At 37.2% G+C, this 16,722-nt stretch overlaps 1 protein-coding gene across 1 annotated transcript in view; it reads left to right on the plus strand.

Moving 5' to 3' along the window:
- The window catches only part of DNAI4 (dynein axonemal intermediate chain 4), a 164,237-nt gene that overhangs the window by 87,896 nt on the left and 59,619 nt on the right, over nt 1-16,722 (plus strand). Inside the window, 1 exon segment of the mRNA XM_066268924.1 lies at nt 4,856-5,061. Within this exon segment, the coding sequence (XP_066125021.1) occupies nt 4,856-5,061 (206 nt within the window).

The raw sequence follows: 16,722 nt of genomic DNA on the forward strand, positions 1-16,722 counted from the left end.
TTCTTGTCTGAAATAGGCATTTAATACTATAACTTTACCTTGAGAATGGTGATGACTTTTAAAAAAAATTTAAAACCAAAAGCATGATCCATTGAAATAAATAATTGATAACTGGTACTTCATTAAAGTAAAAAAAAAAAAGCTCTGTGAAAGATATTTTCAAGCGAATGATAAGTCAATCAGAAACTGGAGAATATTTGCAGAAGACATTTATCGCTTCATATTCATTTTGAAATATCCCTTAATTTTTGTTAAGCAATATATTTGATAAAGGAGTCATCCAAAATATCCAAACTCTCTTAAAATACCTTAACAAACACACCTCACAAAGAAATATATAGATGACAAACATATAAGAAAGATATCAGCCCTGGCCAGTTTGCTCAGTGGATAGAGCGTTGGCCCGGCATGTAGACGTCCCAGGTTCAATCTTCAGTCAGGGCACACATGAAAAGCAACCATCATCTTCTCTTCCCTTCCCATTCTACCTTCTCTCTCTCTTCCCCTTTTGCAGCCAGTGGCTTGATTGGTTTGAGCGTCAGCCCCTGGTGCTGAGGATAGCTCGGGTGGTCTGAGCATCAGCCCAAGATGGATTATCATGTAAACGGAACACACTGACTGGGAGAACATATTTGCCAGTAATACATCTGATAAGGGGCTAATTTCCAAAATATATAAGGCACTTATACAACTGAACACCTAAAAGACAAACAACCCAACTAAAAAGTGGGAAAAATTGAAGGCATTAAACAAAAAACAAAACAAAACAAAATCTCACAGACACAGCCAATGGTACGGTGATCACGAGAGAAAGGTGGTGGGGGAGAAGTAGGAGAGAGTAGGACAAAGTTGGAATAAATACTGATGGAAGGAGACTTGATTTTAGGTGGTGAACACACAATACAATATATGTAGTGTGTATTATAGAATTGTACACTGAAACCTATATAATTTTATTAACTGTTGTTATCCCAGATGTAAGGCCAGTGGCCATGGCTATACAGGTTCATATAGGATTCTGGCAGATGGTAAAGGAACCGTGGAGCCAGAAAATGGTGGACCATTTCATTTAGTAGAGTCTTGCAATGGCAGATAGACTAGCAAACAGGGGAAACCACTTCCCTCTCTCTCAGGGTTCCCAAGCCCCGACCTCCTCTCCAGACTCCCCGGACTCACTCTCCAGACTCACTGGACCCTATTTCTGGACTCCCCAGACTCACAGGCCTCCACCAGCAAAACAGGCCAGGTAGGAAATACCCCTTCTCCGGCAAACAATAGCAAACAATAGCAAACAATTGCTCCTCCCCTTGGAGGCAGGTAATCTGCAATTTGCAATCTGCCCCCCTGAGGGAAGGCACCCGCAGCCTTCCATAGACCACACACACATGGCTCTGCCTGGCGCCAATGCAAAATACAAGTGAGCAAACCTAACTCCCTTGTTTCACACTTGTTTGCCCAACACCAATAAATTCAATTAAAAAATAAAATTAAAAAATTAAAATAACAAATGGGTTAAGATCCTGAAAAAAACTTCTCCAAAGAAGACATACAAATGGCCAAAAGACATGAAAAATGGTTGTCACTAATTAGACAGATAAAAACCACAGTGAGATTTTTGTCACCTCATGCCTGTCAGAATGGCTATCATCAATAAGTCAACAAACAAGTGCTGACAAGGATGTAGAGAAAAGAGAACCCTCATTCACTATTGGTGGGAATGTAGACTGGTGCAACCACTGTGGAAAAACAGTATGGAGTTTCCTCATAAAATTAAAAAATGAAATTGCCTTTTAACCAAGCAATCCCACTTCTAGAAATATATATATGAGGAAACCCAAAACACTATTTCAGTAAAATATATGCACCCCTATATCCATTGCAGCATTATTTACAATAACCAAGATTTGTAAACAGCCCAAGTGCCCAACAGTAGATGAGTGGATAAAAAAAGCTTTGGTAAGTTTACATAATGGTATACTACTTAGCTGTAAAAAAAGTAAGGAAACTCACATTTGTGACAGACAGCATGTATGGACCTGGAGATCATTACGCTAAGTGAACTAAGTCAGTCAGAGAAAGATAAATAACGTATGAGCACATTTATATGTGGAATTTAATGAACAAAGTAAACTGATGAACAAAATAGAAACAGAGGCATGGACACATGGAACAGACTGACAGTTATAGAGGGGAACAGGTTTGGGGAGCTGGATAAAAGAAAATGAAGGGCCCTGGCCGATTGGCTCAGTGGTAGAGCATCGGCCTGGCGTGCAGAAGTCCCGGGTTCGATTCCCGGCCAGGGCACACAGGAGAAGCACCCATCTGCTTCTCCACCCCTGCCCCTCTCCTTCCTCTCTGTATCTCTCTTCCCCTCCTGCAGCAGAGGCTCCACTGGAGCAAAGATGGCCCGGGCGCTGGGGATGGCTCCTTGGCCTCTGCCCCAGGCGCTAGAGTGGTCCTCTGGTTGCAACAGAGCAACGCCCTGGAGGGGCAGAGCATCGCCCCCTGGTGGGCGTGCCGGGTGGATCCCGGTCGGGCGCATGCGGAAGTCTGTCTGACTGTCTCTCCCCGTTTCCAGCTTCAGAAAAATACAGAAAAAGAAAAAAAAAGAAAATGAAGGAATTAAGCAAAAAAAAAAAAAAAAATATATATATATATATATATATATATATATATATATATATATATATATATATATATATAAAACACATAGACAGAGACAACAGTGTAACAGGAAAGGGAGGTTAGAGTAGGTGGAGGAGACCAAAGTGGGGACAACAGGAATGGAAAGAGAATTTGCTTGGGGTGCTGGGTACATGATGCATTGTGCAGATGATGTTTTATTGAGTTGTGCACTTGAAACCTGTATGGTTTTGCAAATCAACATCACCCCAATAAATTCAATTATAAAAAAGAAAGAAAAGATTATTTAATAACCCAAATTTCAAGACATAAAAAAAATTGGTAAGATTTTTGAGATAACTTAAATGTCTTCCCTTTGAGTAACACTGTTGAAGAAAAAATATGTAAGCAACAGAGTAGAAAAATATGTTTACAACACATTCTTCTGACCAAAGATTTAAATTTGGAATATGTAAATGACACAGCTTAATAAAAAGAAAATAAACAATTTAATAAAAATAGGTAAAAGGTTTGAACAGAAACTTCACCCAAATACAGTGTGTCCGTAAAGTCATGGTGCACTTTTGACCGGTCACAGGAAAGCAGCAAAAAATGATAGAAATGTGAAATCTGTGCCTGACCTGTGGTGGCGCAGTGGATAAAGTGTCAACCTGGAATGCTGAGGTCGCCGGTTCAAAACCCTGGGCTTGCCTGGTCAAGGCACATATGGGAGTTGATGCTTCCTGCTCCTCCCTCCCCCTTCTCTCTCTCTCATTCTCTCTCCTCTCTAAAAATTAATAAAAAAAAGTAAAAACAAAAAAAATTTTAAGAAATGTGAAATCTGCACCAAATAAAAGGAAAACCCTCCCAGTTTCTGCAGGATGATGTGGCAGCATGTGTGTGTGTGCAGATGATGACGTAACACCGTGTATACAGCGGAGCAGCCCATGGCCATGCCAGTTGAGATGTGGAGGGTACAGAGGAAAGTTCAGTGTATTCTGTGGCTTGCTGAATTCGAATCTGTGATTAAAGTGCAACATGAATATCGGCATGTTTATAATGAAGCGCCACCACATAGGAATAACATTACTCAGTGGGATAAGCAGTTGAAGGAAACCGGCAGTTCGGTGGAGAAACCCCGTTCTGGTAGGCCATCAGTCAGTGACGAGTCTGTAGAGGCTATACGGGATAGCTACCTAAGGAGCCCTAAAAAAATCTGTCATGAGCCCACATCGAACTGCACTGAATAGGTATGAAACTGGGAGAGTTTTCCTTTTATTTGGTGCAGATTTCACATTTCTATCGTCTTTTGTTGCTTTCCTGTGACTGGTCAAAAGTGCACCATGACTTTACGGATACACTGTAGATACCTAAAAAGGTACTAAACATAATTAGTCATTAAAGAAATGCAAGTTAAAACCATAATAAAATGCCACCTTACACCAATGAATGGCTATCTATCCCTCTCTCTGTCTCTGTGAAAAATAAATAAATAAATAACGAAGCCTGTAAGTGCAACACATACGTGTCTCTGCACATGTGTTTCATATAAAAAAATATAGTTAACATTTATTTTTATTTTCCTTGTCTCTTTTTTTTAAGGGGCTCAATATTTTCTTCTGCACCCAGGGCCTCAACCAACCTTAATCTGCCTCTGACCAGCAGGGCATATCAACTGTTTAGCTTTATGTCATAATTTAGTCTGCAGGAACCTTTCTCTTCAACAATACATCACACTAGCCTATATATTGATGGCTTTATGCTGACTGGACCGAGTGAACAAGAAGTAGACTTATTGTTAAGTATTTGATGTCAGTGTGAGAAATAAATCCCACAAAATTTCAGGAGTCTTTTACCTCAGTTACATTTCCAGTAGTATAGAGTATATCAAGATACATTTTCATCTAGCCCCACTTAAAACCAAAAAAAGAGGCACAATGCCTTATGGACTGCTTTGCATTTAGGAAGCGATATATTTGTCATTTAGATGTGCTACTGAGACCCATTTGTTGAGTGACCTGAGAAGCTGCTAGCTTTGAGGAGCTCCAGAACAATAGAAGATTCTTCAATAGGGCCAGACAGCTATTCAGGGTGTCCTATCACTTGGGCCATGTGACCCAGCAGATCCTATGGTACTTGTAGTGGCAGTGGTAGACAGAGAGCTGTTTGGAGCCTTTGACAGGCTCCTATAGGTATAGAGATAATAACCTTTTTTTATTTTACTTAATTTTAGAGCCAGAACCTGAAGAATATGAAGTCTTCTTAGAAGGTGAAAAACCTGAAGATGTAGAAGAGGTTAAGAAGGAAGAGGAAGAGGAATTAGAAATAGATGCAGAACAATCAACAATACCAGCCAATTTGGAACGACTTTGGTCCTTTTCCTGTGACTTAACCAAAGGCCTTAATGTGAGCAGCCTTGCCTGGAATAAAATAAATACAGTAAGCTATTAAATATTTTAACAGTTCTCTAGCATTTCAGGGCAATTGCCAAGTCCTTAAACTCTAGTTTTAAAATGCCTCTAAAGCAAGGTCATGTTTCAAGAAGAGGGCAATGCACATAGTTACAAAAAATGGATTTCTTCTTTCCTATAAAAACATTACCATTTTTATTTTAGGAGATGTACTTGGGACATGACATTTTCTAAATTTATATCAGACATTGAGAAATTAAATAAATATAGTATATAATTGGTTTATTTTACCATTTACCAAACTCAAGTACACCCAGTTTGTATCCTTAAATTAATCATATTCAGAAGTACATACTTTATCCAGTAAGAGTAAAAATGTTCTTTAACATACTGTCACTACTAATAATAACAAATACTTAAATAGTACTTACTATGTACAAGACATATAAAAAAGTGTTTTACTTGTATTAACACAAAAACTCTGTGAGTTAGGTATTAATTTCCCTATTATATTGATGAGGAAATTGAAGCACAGAAAGGTTAAATAACTTGCCCAAAGTTATGCAACATGAGTGAATCAGCCAGAGCTCAAACCCACACATCTGCCTCCCAGTTTCTTGCTATTAACTACTACACTGCTCAACATCATCTTGAGACAAATTAGATGAATCATCAAGCTCAGGAATAGTATGTTTGCTTGTACAAAAAGAGATGATTATAGAGTAATGGGACTTATTTCGACTGGGGTTTATAAACTGCTTCTGAAGACATGATCCTCAACTAGTTATTCCAAACCCTTTAATGCAAAGGCAATACCTTTAAAATAAATATTTAGTGTGTTTTTAAAGTGTTCAGAACTAATTTATTTGTTTAAATTGTAATGTATTGAGACCTGAAGATGGCAACAGAGTAGGCAGATGCACAGACTCCCAGCTCACACCACTGAACTGGATTATAAACTAATTTCTGAACAATCAGCATGAAAAACCAAATCTGGACTTCAAGAACAGCTTTCAAAAACCAAGGAGCAAAGAAGAAGCCACAAAAAACCTGGTAGGGAGCGCCTGAATCTCCCCTGCTTACAGGAACAGAGGGGGGATGAGGCTGGGCTCTCACTCCAAGGAAAAGAGCAGTAAATACTGCTCACTGACACTTGCCTGGTGACCAGGGAATGAGGTGTGTTGAAAAGGCCTGCTTGTCTTCCTAAAAGAAAGGAGAGAGAGAGAGACGGATAGTGAGGGGGAGATGAATATAGGTGATGACATGAAAAGCTGACTCATTCAGTGCTGGAGGTGGCCACAACTGGGGGAGGGGCTGATACTTCCAGAAAGCAAAATACAAGAGTACTTCCAGGTCACAGAGATACAGACATCTCTCCAACTCCAATCAGCACAATAAGACACAGCTGAAAACAAGAAGTGGGGAGGAGGGGCAGTAACTTAGGTCTCCATGGAGATCTAAGATACACCTCCCACTACTGAAGCTGGGAAAGCAACCCGCCCCCAGAGAGATTAACTGGCAGAAGAGGACTTCAGAGCCTCAGGTCACACCCACCGCATTCCTGGATACAGTTTCAAATAAGCCCCCTGCTGAGATCAGCAAACAAGACAATCACCTGTTAAGAAAACAAACAAATCAAGACTTCAAAGTGGTCCAAATCCTAAAGTGGATTACAAATAATAGCTGATGTCAACCCAAGAAGACCTAGAAACAACACACGTAAAAACTGGAGGCAGACAACACCAAGCCTAGACTCAACCAGCTCAACAAACACCCAAACACCCAGACACAATGAGAAGACAAAGAAGTGCAATCCAAATGAAACCACAAGAAAAACCTTCAGGAGATGAACTGAGTGATATGGAAATAATCAAACTTTTGGATGCAGAGATTAAAATAATGATTGTAAGGATGCTTAGGGATCTTAGAACAACAATGGATAGTAATCACGACACCTAAATAAAGAAATAGCAAGTACAATATAAAAAAGGATATTGAAATATTAAAAAAGAATCAGTCGGAGGCCCTGGCCAGTTGGCTCAGTGGTAGAGCGTTGGCCTGGCGTGCAGAAGTCCTGGGTTCAATTCCTGGCCAGGACACACATGAGAAGCGCCCATCTGCTTTTCCACCCCTCCCTCTCTCCTTCCTCTCTGTCTCTTTCCCTCCCACAGCCAAGGCTCCATTGGAGCAAATATGGCCCGGGCGGTGGGGATGGCTCCATGGCCTCTGCCTCAGACGCTAGACTGGCTCTGGTTGCAACAGAGCGACGCCCCGAATGGGCAGAGCATTGCCCCCTGGTGAGCGTATTAGGTAGATCCCGGTCAGGCGCATGCAGGAGTCTGTCTGACTGCCTCACTGTTTCCAGCTTCAGAAAAATAAAAAAAAAAAAAAAAAAAAAAAAAAGAATAAGTCGGAGATGACAAATACAATATCAGCAATGAAAACCATAATGGAAGGAATTAAAAACAGGATGGATAGAGCTGAGGATCGAATCAGTGAATTGGAGGACAACTGCAATGAAGGCATGAAAGCAGAAAAGAAAAAAGAAAAGAGACTCAAAAAGTCTGATGAAACTCTTAGAGACCTCTCTGACAACATAAAGAGAAATAACACCTGCATCATAGGGGTTCCTGAAGAAGAGAAAGAACAAGGGATAGAGGCTTTGTTCAATCATATCATAGCTGAAAACTTCCCTAAATTAACGCAGGAGAAACTCTCACAATTTCAAGAAGCACAGAGAACTCCACTAAAAAGAAACCCAAAGAAACCTACAGCAAGAGACATCATAATTAAAATACCAAAGCTAAGTGATAAAGAGAAAATATTAAAAGCTGCAAGAGAAAAAAAGGCTATCACCTACAAAGGAGCCCCCATAAGGATGACATCAGACTTCTCAACAGAAATACTTGAGGCCAGATGGGAATTGCAAGAAATATTCAAATTAATGCAGAACAAGAACCTACAACCAAGAATACTTTATCCAGCAAGGTTATCATTTAAAATTGAAGGAGAAATAAAAGCTTTTCCAGACAAAAAAAACAAAAAAAAAAACCTCAAGGAATTCATTGCGACCAAACCAATGCTGCAGGAAATGTTAAGGGGCATGGTGTAAACAGATCAAAGTGGGAAAAGAATATAGCAAAAGAGGAATATAGCTTTAAAGAATAAAATGGCAATAAACAACTACTTATCAATAATAACCTTAAATGTAAATGGATTAAATGATCCAATCAAAAGACAAAGGTAGCTGCATGGATAAGAAAACAGGACCCGTACATATGCTATCTACAAGAGACACACCTTAAAACAAAAGATGCACATACGTTGAAGGTAAAAGAATGGAAAAAAACATTTCATGCGAATGGAAAACAAAAAAAATCTGGGGTAGCAATACTTATATCAGACAAAATGGACTTTAAAACAAAGAATATAGTAAGACATAAAGAGGGCCACTACATAATGATAAAGGGAGCAATCCAACAGGAAGATATAACTATTATAAATGTCTACGCACCTAATATGGGAGCACCTAAATATATAAAGAAGACTTTGATGGATATAAAGAGCGAGACCAACAGAAACACTATAATAGTAGGGGATTTTAATACCCCACTAACATCACTAGATAGATCCTCAAGAAAGAAAATTAACAAAGAAACAGCAGACTTAAAGGACACACCAGATCAACTCGATTTAATAGATATCTACAGAACCTTTCACCCTAAAGCAGCAGAATATACATTCCTTTCAAGTGCTCATGGTACATTCTCTAGGATAGACCACATGTTAGGTCACAAAAGTGGTCTCAACAAATTTAAGAATATTGAAATCATATCAAGCACTTTCTCTGATCACAATGGCATGAAACTAGAAATCAACCACAATGGAAAAGCTCAAAAATTCTCAAACACATGGAAACTATTGATAAATAGCAGGTTGTTAAATAACGAATGGATTAAGAATGAGATCAAAGATGAAATAAAAAAATTCCTAGAAACGAATGACAATGAGCATACATCAACTCAAAATTTATGGGACACAACAAAAGCAGTACTGAAAGGGAAGTTCATAGCACTACAGGGACACCTTAAGAAGCTAGAAAAAGCTCAAATAAACAACTTAACCCTGCATCTAAAAGAACTAGAAAAAGAACAGCAAGTAAAGCCCAGAGTTAGTAGAAGGAAGGAAATAATAAAGATCAGAGCAGAAATAAATGACATAGAGGCTAAAGAAACAATACAGAGGATCAATGAAACTAGGAGCTGGTTCTTTGAAAAGGTAAACAAGATTGATGAACCTTTAACTAGACTCACCAAGAAAAAGAGAGAGAGGACTCAAATAAATAAAATTAGAAATGAGAGAGGAGAAATAACAACTGACACAACAGAAATACAAAATATTGTGAGAAAATACTATGAAGAACTGTATGCCAAAAAACTAGACAACTTAGATGAAATGGACAAATTCCTTGAAACATACAATCTTCCAAAAATCAATCTGGAAGAATCAGAAAACCTAAACAGACCGATTACAACAAATGAGATTGAAACAGTTATCAAAAAACCACCAACAAAGAAAAGTCCTGGGCCAGATAGCTTCACAAGTGAATTCTACCAAATATTCAAAGAAGAACTAACTCCTATCCTTCTCAAGCTATTTCAAAAAATTCAAGAGGAAGGAAGACTTCCAAGCTCCTTTTATGAGGCGAACATAATTCTGATTCTAAAACCAGGCAAAGACAACACAAAGAAAGAAAATTATAGGCCAATATTCCTGATGAGTATAGATGCTAAAATCCTCAGCAAAATATTAGCAAACTGGATCCAACAATATATGGAAAAATTCATACACCATGATCAAGTGAGATTTATTCTGGGGAGGCAAGGCTGGTACAATATTCGCTAATCTATCAATGTTATTCATCACATAAACAAAAGGAAGGAGAAAAACCACATGATAATTTCAATAGATGCAGAAAAAGCATTTGATAAAATCCAGCACCCATGCATGATCAAAACTCTCAGCAAAGTGGGAATCCAGGGAACATACCTCAACATGATAAAAGCCATCTATGACAAACTCACAGCCAACATCATACTCAATGGGCAAAAATTAAAAGCAATCTCCTTAAGATTAGGAACAAGGCAGAGGTGTCCCATTTCACCACTCTTATTCAACATAGTCCTGGAAGTCCTAGCCACAGCAATCAGACAAGAAGAAGAAATAAAAGGCATTCAAGTTGGAAAAGAAGAAGTAAACTATCATTATTTGCAGATGATATGATATTGTATATAGAAAACCCTAAAGTCTCAGTCAAAAAACTACTGGACCTGATAAATGAATTCAGCAAAGTGGCAGGATATAAAATTAATACTCAGAAATCAGAGGCATTTTTATACACCTACAATGAACAGTCAGAAAGAGAAATTAAGGAAACAATCCCCTTCACTATTACAACCAAAAAAATAAAGTACCTAGGAGTAAATTTAACCAAGGAGACTAAAGACTTGTACTTGGAAAATTATAAAGCATTGATAAAAGGAATCAAGGAAGATACAAACAAGTGGAAGCATATACCATGCTCATGGTTAGGAAGAATAAACATCATTAAAATGTCTATATTACCCAAAGTAATTTATAAATTCAATGCAATACCAATTAAAATACCAATGACATACTTTAAAGATATAGATCACATATTCCAAAAATTTATATAAAACCAAAAGAGAACACGAATAGCCTCAGCAATCTTAAAAAAGAAGAATAAAGGGGGAGGTATCACACTTCCTGATATCAAGCTATACTACAAGGCCATTGTACTCAAAACAGCCTGGTACTGGCATAAGAACAGGCACATAGATCAATGGAACAGAACAGAGAACCCAGAAATAAACCCACAGCTCTATGGACAACTGATATTTGACAAAGGAGGTAAGGAAATACAATGGAGTAAAGACAGCCTCTTCAACAAATGGTGTTGGGAAAATTGGACAGCTATCTGCAAAAACATGAAACTGGACCACCAGCTTACACCATTCACAAAAATAAACTCAAAATGGATAAAAGACTTAAATGTAAGGCATGAAACCATAAGTATCTTAGAAGAAAACATAGGCAGTAAGCTCTCTGACATCTCTTGGAGCAATACATTTGCTGATTTATCTCCACGGGCAAGTGAAATAAAAGACAGGATAAACAAATGACACTATATCAAACCAAAAAGCTTTTGCACAGCTAAAGACAGTAAAAACAGAATAAAAAGACAAACTACACAATGGGAGAACATATTTGACCGTACATTTGATAAGGGGTTAATAACCAAAATTTATAAAGAACTTGTAAATCTCAATACCAGGAAGACAAACAATCCAATCAAAAAATGGGAAAAAGAAATGAATAGACACTTCTCCAAAGAGGACATACAGATGGCCAATAGGCATATGAAAAAATATTCAACATCACTAATCATTAGAGAAATGCAAATTAAAACCACAATGAGATGTCACCTCACACCAGTCAGAATGGCGCTCATCAACAAAACAACACAGAATAAGTGCTGGCGAGGATGTGGAGAAAAGGGAACCCTCCCGCACTGCTGGTGGGAATGCAGACTGGTGCAGCCACTGTGGAAAACAGTATGGAGATTCCTCAAAAAATTGAAAATCAAACTGCCTTTTGACCCAGCCATCCCACTTTTAGGAATATACCCCAAGAACACCATAGAACTGCTCCAAAAGGAGAAATGCACCCCCATGTTTGTGGCAGCATTGTTCACAATAGCGAAGATCTGGAAACAGCACAAGTGTCTGTCAGAGGACAAGTGGATTAAAAAGCTTAATACTACTCAGCCATAAGAAATGATGACATCGGATCATTTACAATAACATGGATGGACCTTGATAACATTATACGGAGTGAAATAAGTAAATCACAAAAAACTAAGAACTATATGAACCCATGCATAGATGGGACATAAAAATGAGACTCAGAGATATGGACAAAATGTGATGGTAATAGGGAGTGGGGAGTGGGAGGGGTTGGGGGAGGGTAGGGGCACAAAGAAAACCAGATAGAAGGTGACGGAGGAGATTTGACTTTGAATGAGGGGTATGCAACATAATCAAAGTTCAAAATTATCTGGAGATGTCTTCTCAGAACATATGTACCCTGATTTATCAACATCACTGCATTAAAATTAATAAAAATAAGATTAAAAAATTATAATGTATTATGTATGTTTAAGAATTACCTATATTTTTGTACATCTTTTAAGATACTATGTGCAAATATGATAGTTGTTATCTTATTAAAAATAGGTCTATAATCATTTTTGTTCAAACCTAAGTAATACATTACTTAGATTACATATATTATTATTTTTTTTCTTTTTTTAATAAATTTTTATTAATGGTAATGGGATGACATTAATAAATCAGGGTACATATATTCAAAGAAAACATGTCTAGGTTATTTTGTCATTAAATTATGTTGCATACCCCTCGCACAAAGTCAGATTGTCCCCCGTCACCCTCTATCTAGTTCTCTGTGCCCCTCCCCCTCCCCCTAACTCTCTCTCTCCCTCCCTCCCTCCCATGTCCTCCCTCCCCCCACCCCAGGTAACCACCACACTCTTGTCCATGTCTCTTAGTCTTGTTTTTATGTTCCACCAATGTATGGAATCATGTAGTTCTTGTTTTTTTCTGATTTACTTATTTCACTCCGTATAATGTTATCAAGATCCCACCATTTTGCTGTAAATGATCTAATGTCATCATTTCTTATGGCTGAGTAGTATTCCATAGTGTATATGTGCCACATCTTCTTTATCCAGTCTTCTATTGAAGGGCTTTTTGGTTGTTTCCATGTCTTGGCCACTGTGAACAGTGCTGCAATGAACATGGGGCTACATGTGTCTTTACGTATCAATGTTTCTGAGGTTTTGGGGTATATACCCAGTAGAGGGATTGCTGGGTCATAAGGTAGTTCTGTTTGCAGTTTTTTGAGGAACCACCATACTTTCCTCCATAATGGTTGTACTACTTTACAGTCCCACCAACAGTGGATGAGAGTTCCCTTTTCTCCGCAGCCTCTCCAACATTTGCTATTACCTGTCTTGTTGATAATAGCTAATCTAACAGGGGTGAGGTGGTATCTCATTGTAGTTTTGATTTGCATTTCTCTAATAACTAATGAAGCTGAGCATCTTTTCATATATCTGTTGGCCATTTGTATCTCTTCTTGGGAGAAGTGTCTGTTCATGTCCTCTTCCCATTTTTTTATTGGATTGTTTGTTTGTTTGTTGTTGAGTTTTATGAGTTCTTTGTAAATTTTGGATATTAGGCCCTTATCTGAGCTGTTGTTTGAAAATATCATTTCCCATTTAGTTGGCTTTCTGTTTATTTTGTTATCAGTTTCTCTTGCTGAGCAAAAACTTTTAATTCTGATGTAGTCCCATTCATTTATCTTTGCCTTCACTTCTCTTGCCATTGGAGTCAAGTTCATAAAATGTTCTTTAAAACCCAGGTCCATGATTTTAGTACCTATGTCTTCTTCTATGTACTTTATTGTTTCAGGTCTTATATTTAGGTCTTCGATCCATTTTGAATTAATTTTAGTACACAGGGACAGGCTGTAGTCGAGTTTCATTCTTTTGCATGTGGCTTTCCAGTTTTCCCAACACCATTTGTTGAAGAGGCTTTCTTTTCTCCATTGTGTGTTGTTGTCCCCTTTATCAAAGATTATTTGACCATATATATGTGGTTTTATTTCTGGGCTTTCTATTCTGTTCCATTGGTCTGAGTGTCTATTTTTCTGCCAATACCATGCTGTTTTGATTATCGTGGCCCTATAATATAGTTTAAAGTCAGGTATTGTAATGCCCCCAGCTTCATTCCTTTTCCTTAGGATTGTTTTGGCTATTCGGGGTTTTTTATAGTTCCATATAAATCTGATGATTTTTTGTTCCATTTCTTTAAAAAATCTCATAGGGATTTTGATGGGAATTGCATTAAATTTGTATATTGCTTTGGGTAATATGGCCATTTTGATTATATTTATTCTTCCTATCCAAGAACAAGGAATATTTTTCCATCTCATTGTGTCTTTTTCTATTTCTCTTAATACTGCCTTGTAGTTTTCGTTATATAGGTCCTTTACATTCTTTGTTATGTTTATTCCTAGGTATTTTATTTTTTTTGTTGCAATCGTGAAGGGGATTATTTTTTTGAGTTCGTTTTCTAATATTTCATTGTTGGCATATAGAAAGGCTATGGACTTTTGTATGTTAATTTTGTATCCTGTGACCTTACTGTATTGGTTTATTGTTTCTAATAATCTTTTTGTGGAGTCCTTCGGGTTTTTGATGTATAGGATCATATCATCAGCAAAAAGTGATAGCTTTACTTCTTCTTTTCCGATATGGATGCCTTTTATTTCTTTGTCTTGTCTGATTGCTCTGGCCAGAACTTCTAGCACCACGTTAAATAAGAGTGGAGAGAGTGGACAACCCTGTCTTTTTCCTGATTTAAGGTAGAAAGTCCTCAGTTTTATGCCGTTTAATAGGATGTTGGCTGATGGTTTATCATATATGGCCTTTATCATGTTGAGATATTTTCCTTCTATACCCATTTTGTTGAGAGTCTTAAACATAAAATTGTGTTGTATTTTATCAAAAGCCTTTTCTGCATCTATTGATAAGATCATGTGGTCTTTGTTCTTTGTTTTGTTGATATGATGTATTACGTTAACCGTTTTACGTATGTTGAACCATCCTTGAGATTCTGGGATGAATCCCACTTGATCATGATGTATTAGTTTTTTAATATGTTGTATTCGGTTTGCCAGTATTTTGTTTAGTATTTTAGCATCTGTATTCATTAGAGATATTGGTCTGTAGTTTTCTTTTTTTGTGCCATCCTTGCCTGGTTTTGGTATGAGAGTTATGTTGGCCTCATAAAATGTGTTTGGAAGTATTGCTTCTTCTTCAATTTTTTGGAAGACTTTGAGTAGAATAGGAACCAAGTCTTCTTTGAATGTTTGATAGAATTCACTAGTATAACCGTCTGGGCCTGGACTTTTATTTTTGGGGAGGTTTTTAATAGTTTTTTCTATTTCCTCCCTGCTGATTGGTCTGTTTAGGCTTTCTGCTTCTTCATGACTCAGTCTAGGAAGGTTGTATTGTTCTAGGAATTTATCCATTTCTTCTAGATTGTTGTATTTGGTGGCATATAATTTTTCATACTATTCTACAATAATTCTTTGTATATCTATGATGTCTGTGGTGATCTCTCCTCTTTCATTTTGGATTTTATTTATTTGAGTCCTGTGCCTTTTTTCCTTGGTGAGTCTTGCCAAGGGTTTGTCAATTTTGTTGATCTTTTCAAAGAACCAGCTCCTTGTTTTATTGATTTTTTCTATAGTTTTTCTGTTCTCTATTTCATTTATTTCTGCTCTGATTTTTATTATCTCCTTTCTTCGGCTGGTTTTGGGTTGTCTTTGTTCTTCTTTTTCTAGTTCCTTAAGGTGTGAAGTTAAGTGGTTTACTTCGGCTCTCTCTTGTTTGTTCATATAGGCCTTAAGTGATATGAACTTTCCTCTTATTACTGCTTTTGCTGCATCCCAGAGATTCTGATATGTCGTATTTTCATTTTCATTTGTCTGTATATATCTTTTGATTTCTGCGCTTATTTCTTCTTTGACCCATTCATTTTTTAGAAGTATGTTGTTTAGTTTCCACATTTTTGTGGGTTTTTCCCCCTCTTTTTTGCAGTTGAATTCTAGTTTCAAGGCTTTATGATCAGAGAATATGCTTGGTACAATTTCAATTTTTCTAAATTTGCTGATATTGTCTTTGTGGCCCAACATATGGTCAATTCTTGAGAATGTTCCATGTACACTAGAGAAAAATGTATACTCTGTCTCTTTGGGATGAAGTGTCCTGTAGATGTCTATCATATCCAGGTGTTCTAGTATTTCATTTAAGGCCACTATATCTTTATTGATTCTCTGTTTGGATGACCGATCTAGAGCCGTCAGCGGTGTATTGAGGTCTCCAAGTATGATTGTATTTTTGTTAGTTTTTGTTTTAAGGTCAAGAAGTAGCTGTCTTATATATTTTGGTGCTCCTTGGTTTGGTGCATATATATTAAGGATTGTTATGTCTTCTTGATTCAACTTTCCCTTAATCATTATGAAATGACCATTTTTGTCTCTGAGTACTTTTTCTGTCTTGTAGTCAGCATTATTAGATATGAGTATTGCTACACCTGCTTTTTTTTGGGTGTTGTTTGCTTGGAGTATTGTTTTCCAGCCTTTCACTTTGAATTTGTTTTTATCCTTGTTGCTTAGATGTGTTTCTTGTAGGCAGCATATAGTTGGATTTTCTTTTTTAATCCATTCTGCTACTCTGTGTCTTTTTATTGGTAAGTTTAATCCATTTACATTTAGTGTAATTATTGACACTTGTGGATTCCCTACTGCCAGTTTATAAATTGTTTTCTGTTAGTTTTGTATCTTGTTTGATTCTTCTCTTTTGTTTTTCTATCATTTGTTTTTGTTTGTTTGTATTCCATACTTCTTTCCTCTGTTACTACCTTTTTTAAGTCAAGTGTTTTTGTGGTGGTTTTTTCAAGGGTGGTTACCATTAAGTAATGAAAAGGGTACCTACCATATTCATTGTAGTACCCTATCT

This window comes from Saccopteryx bilineata, chromosome 3, assembly GCF_036850765.1.
Source record: "Saccopteryx bilineata isolate mSacBil1 chromosome 3, mSacBil1_pri_phased_curated, whole genome shotgun sequence".
Classification (NCBI taxonomy): Eukaryota; Metazoa; Chordata; class Mammalia; order Chiroptera; family Emballonuridae; genus Saccopteryx; species Saccopteryx bilineata.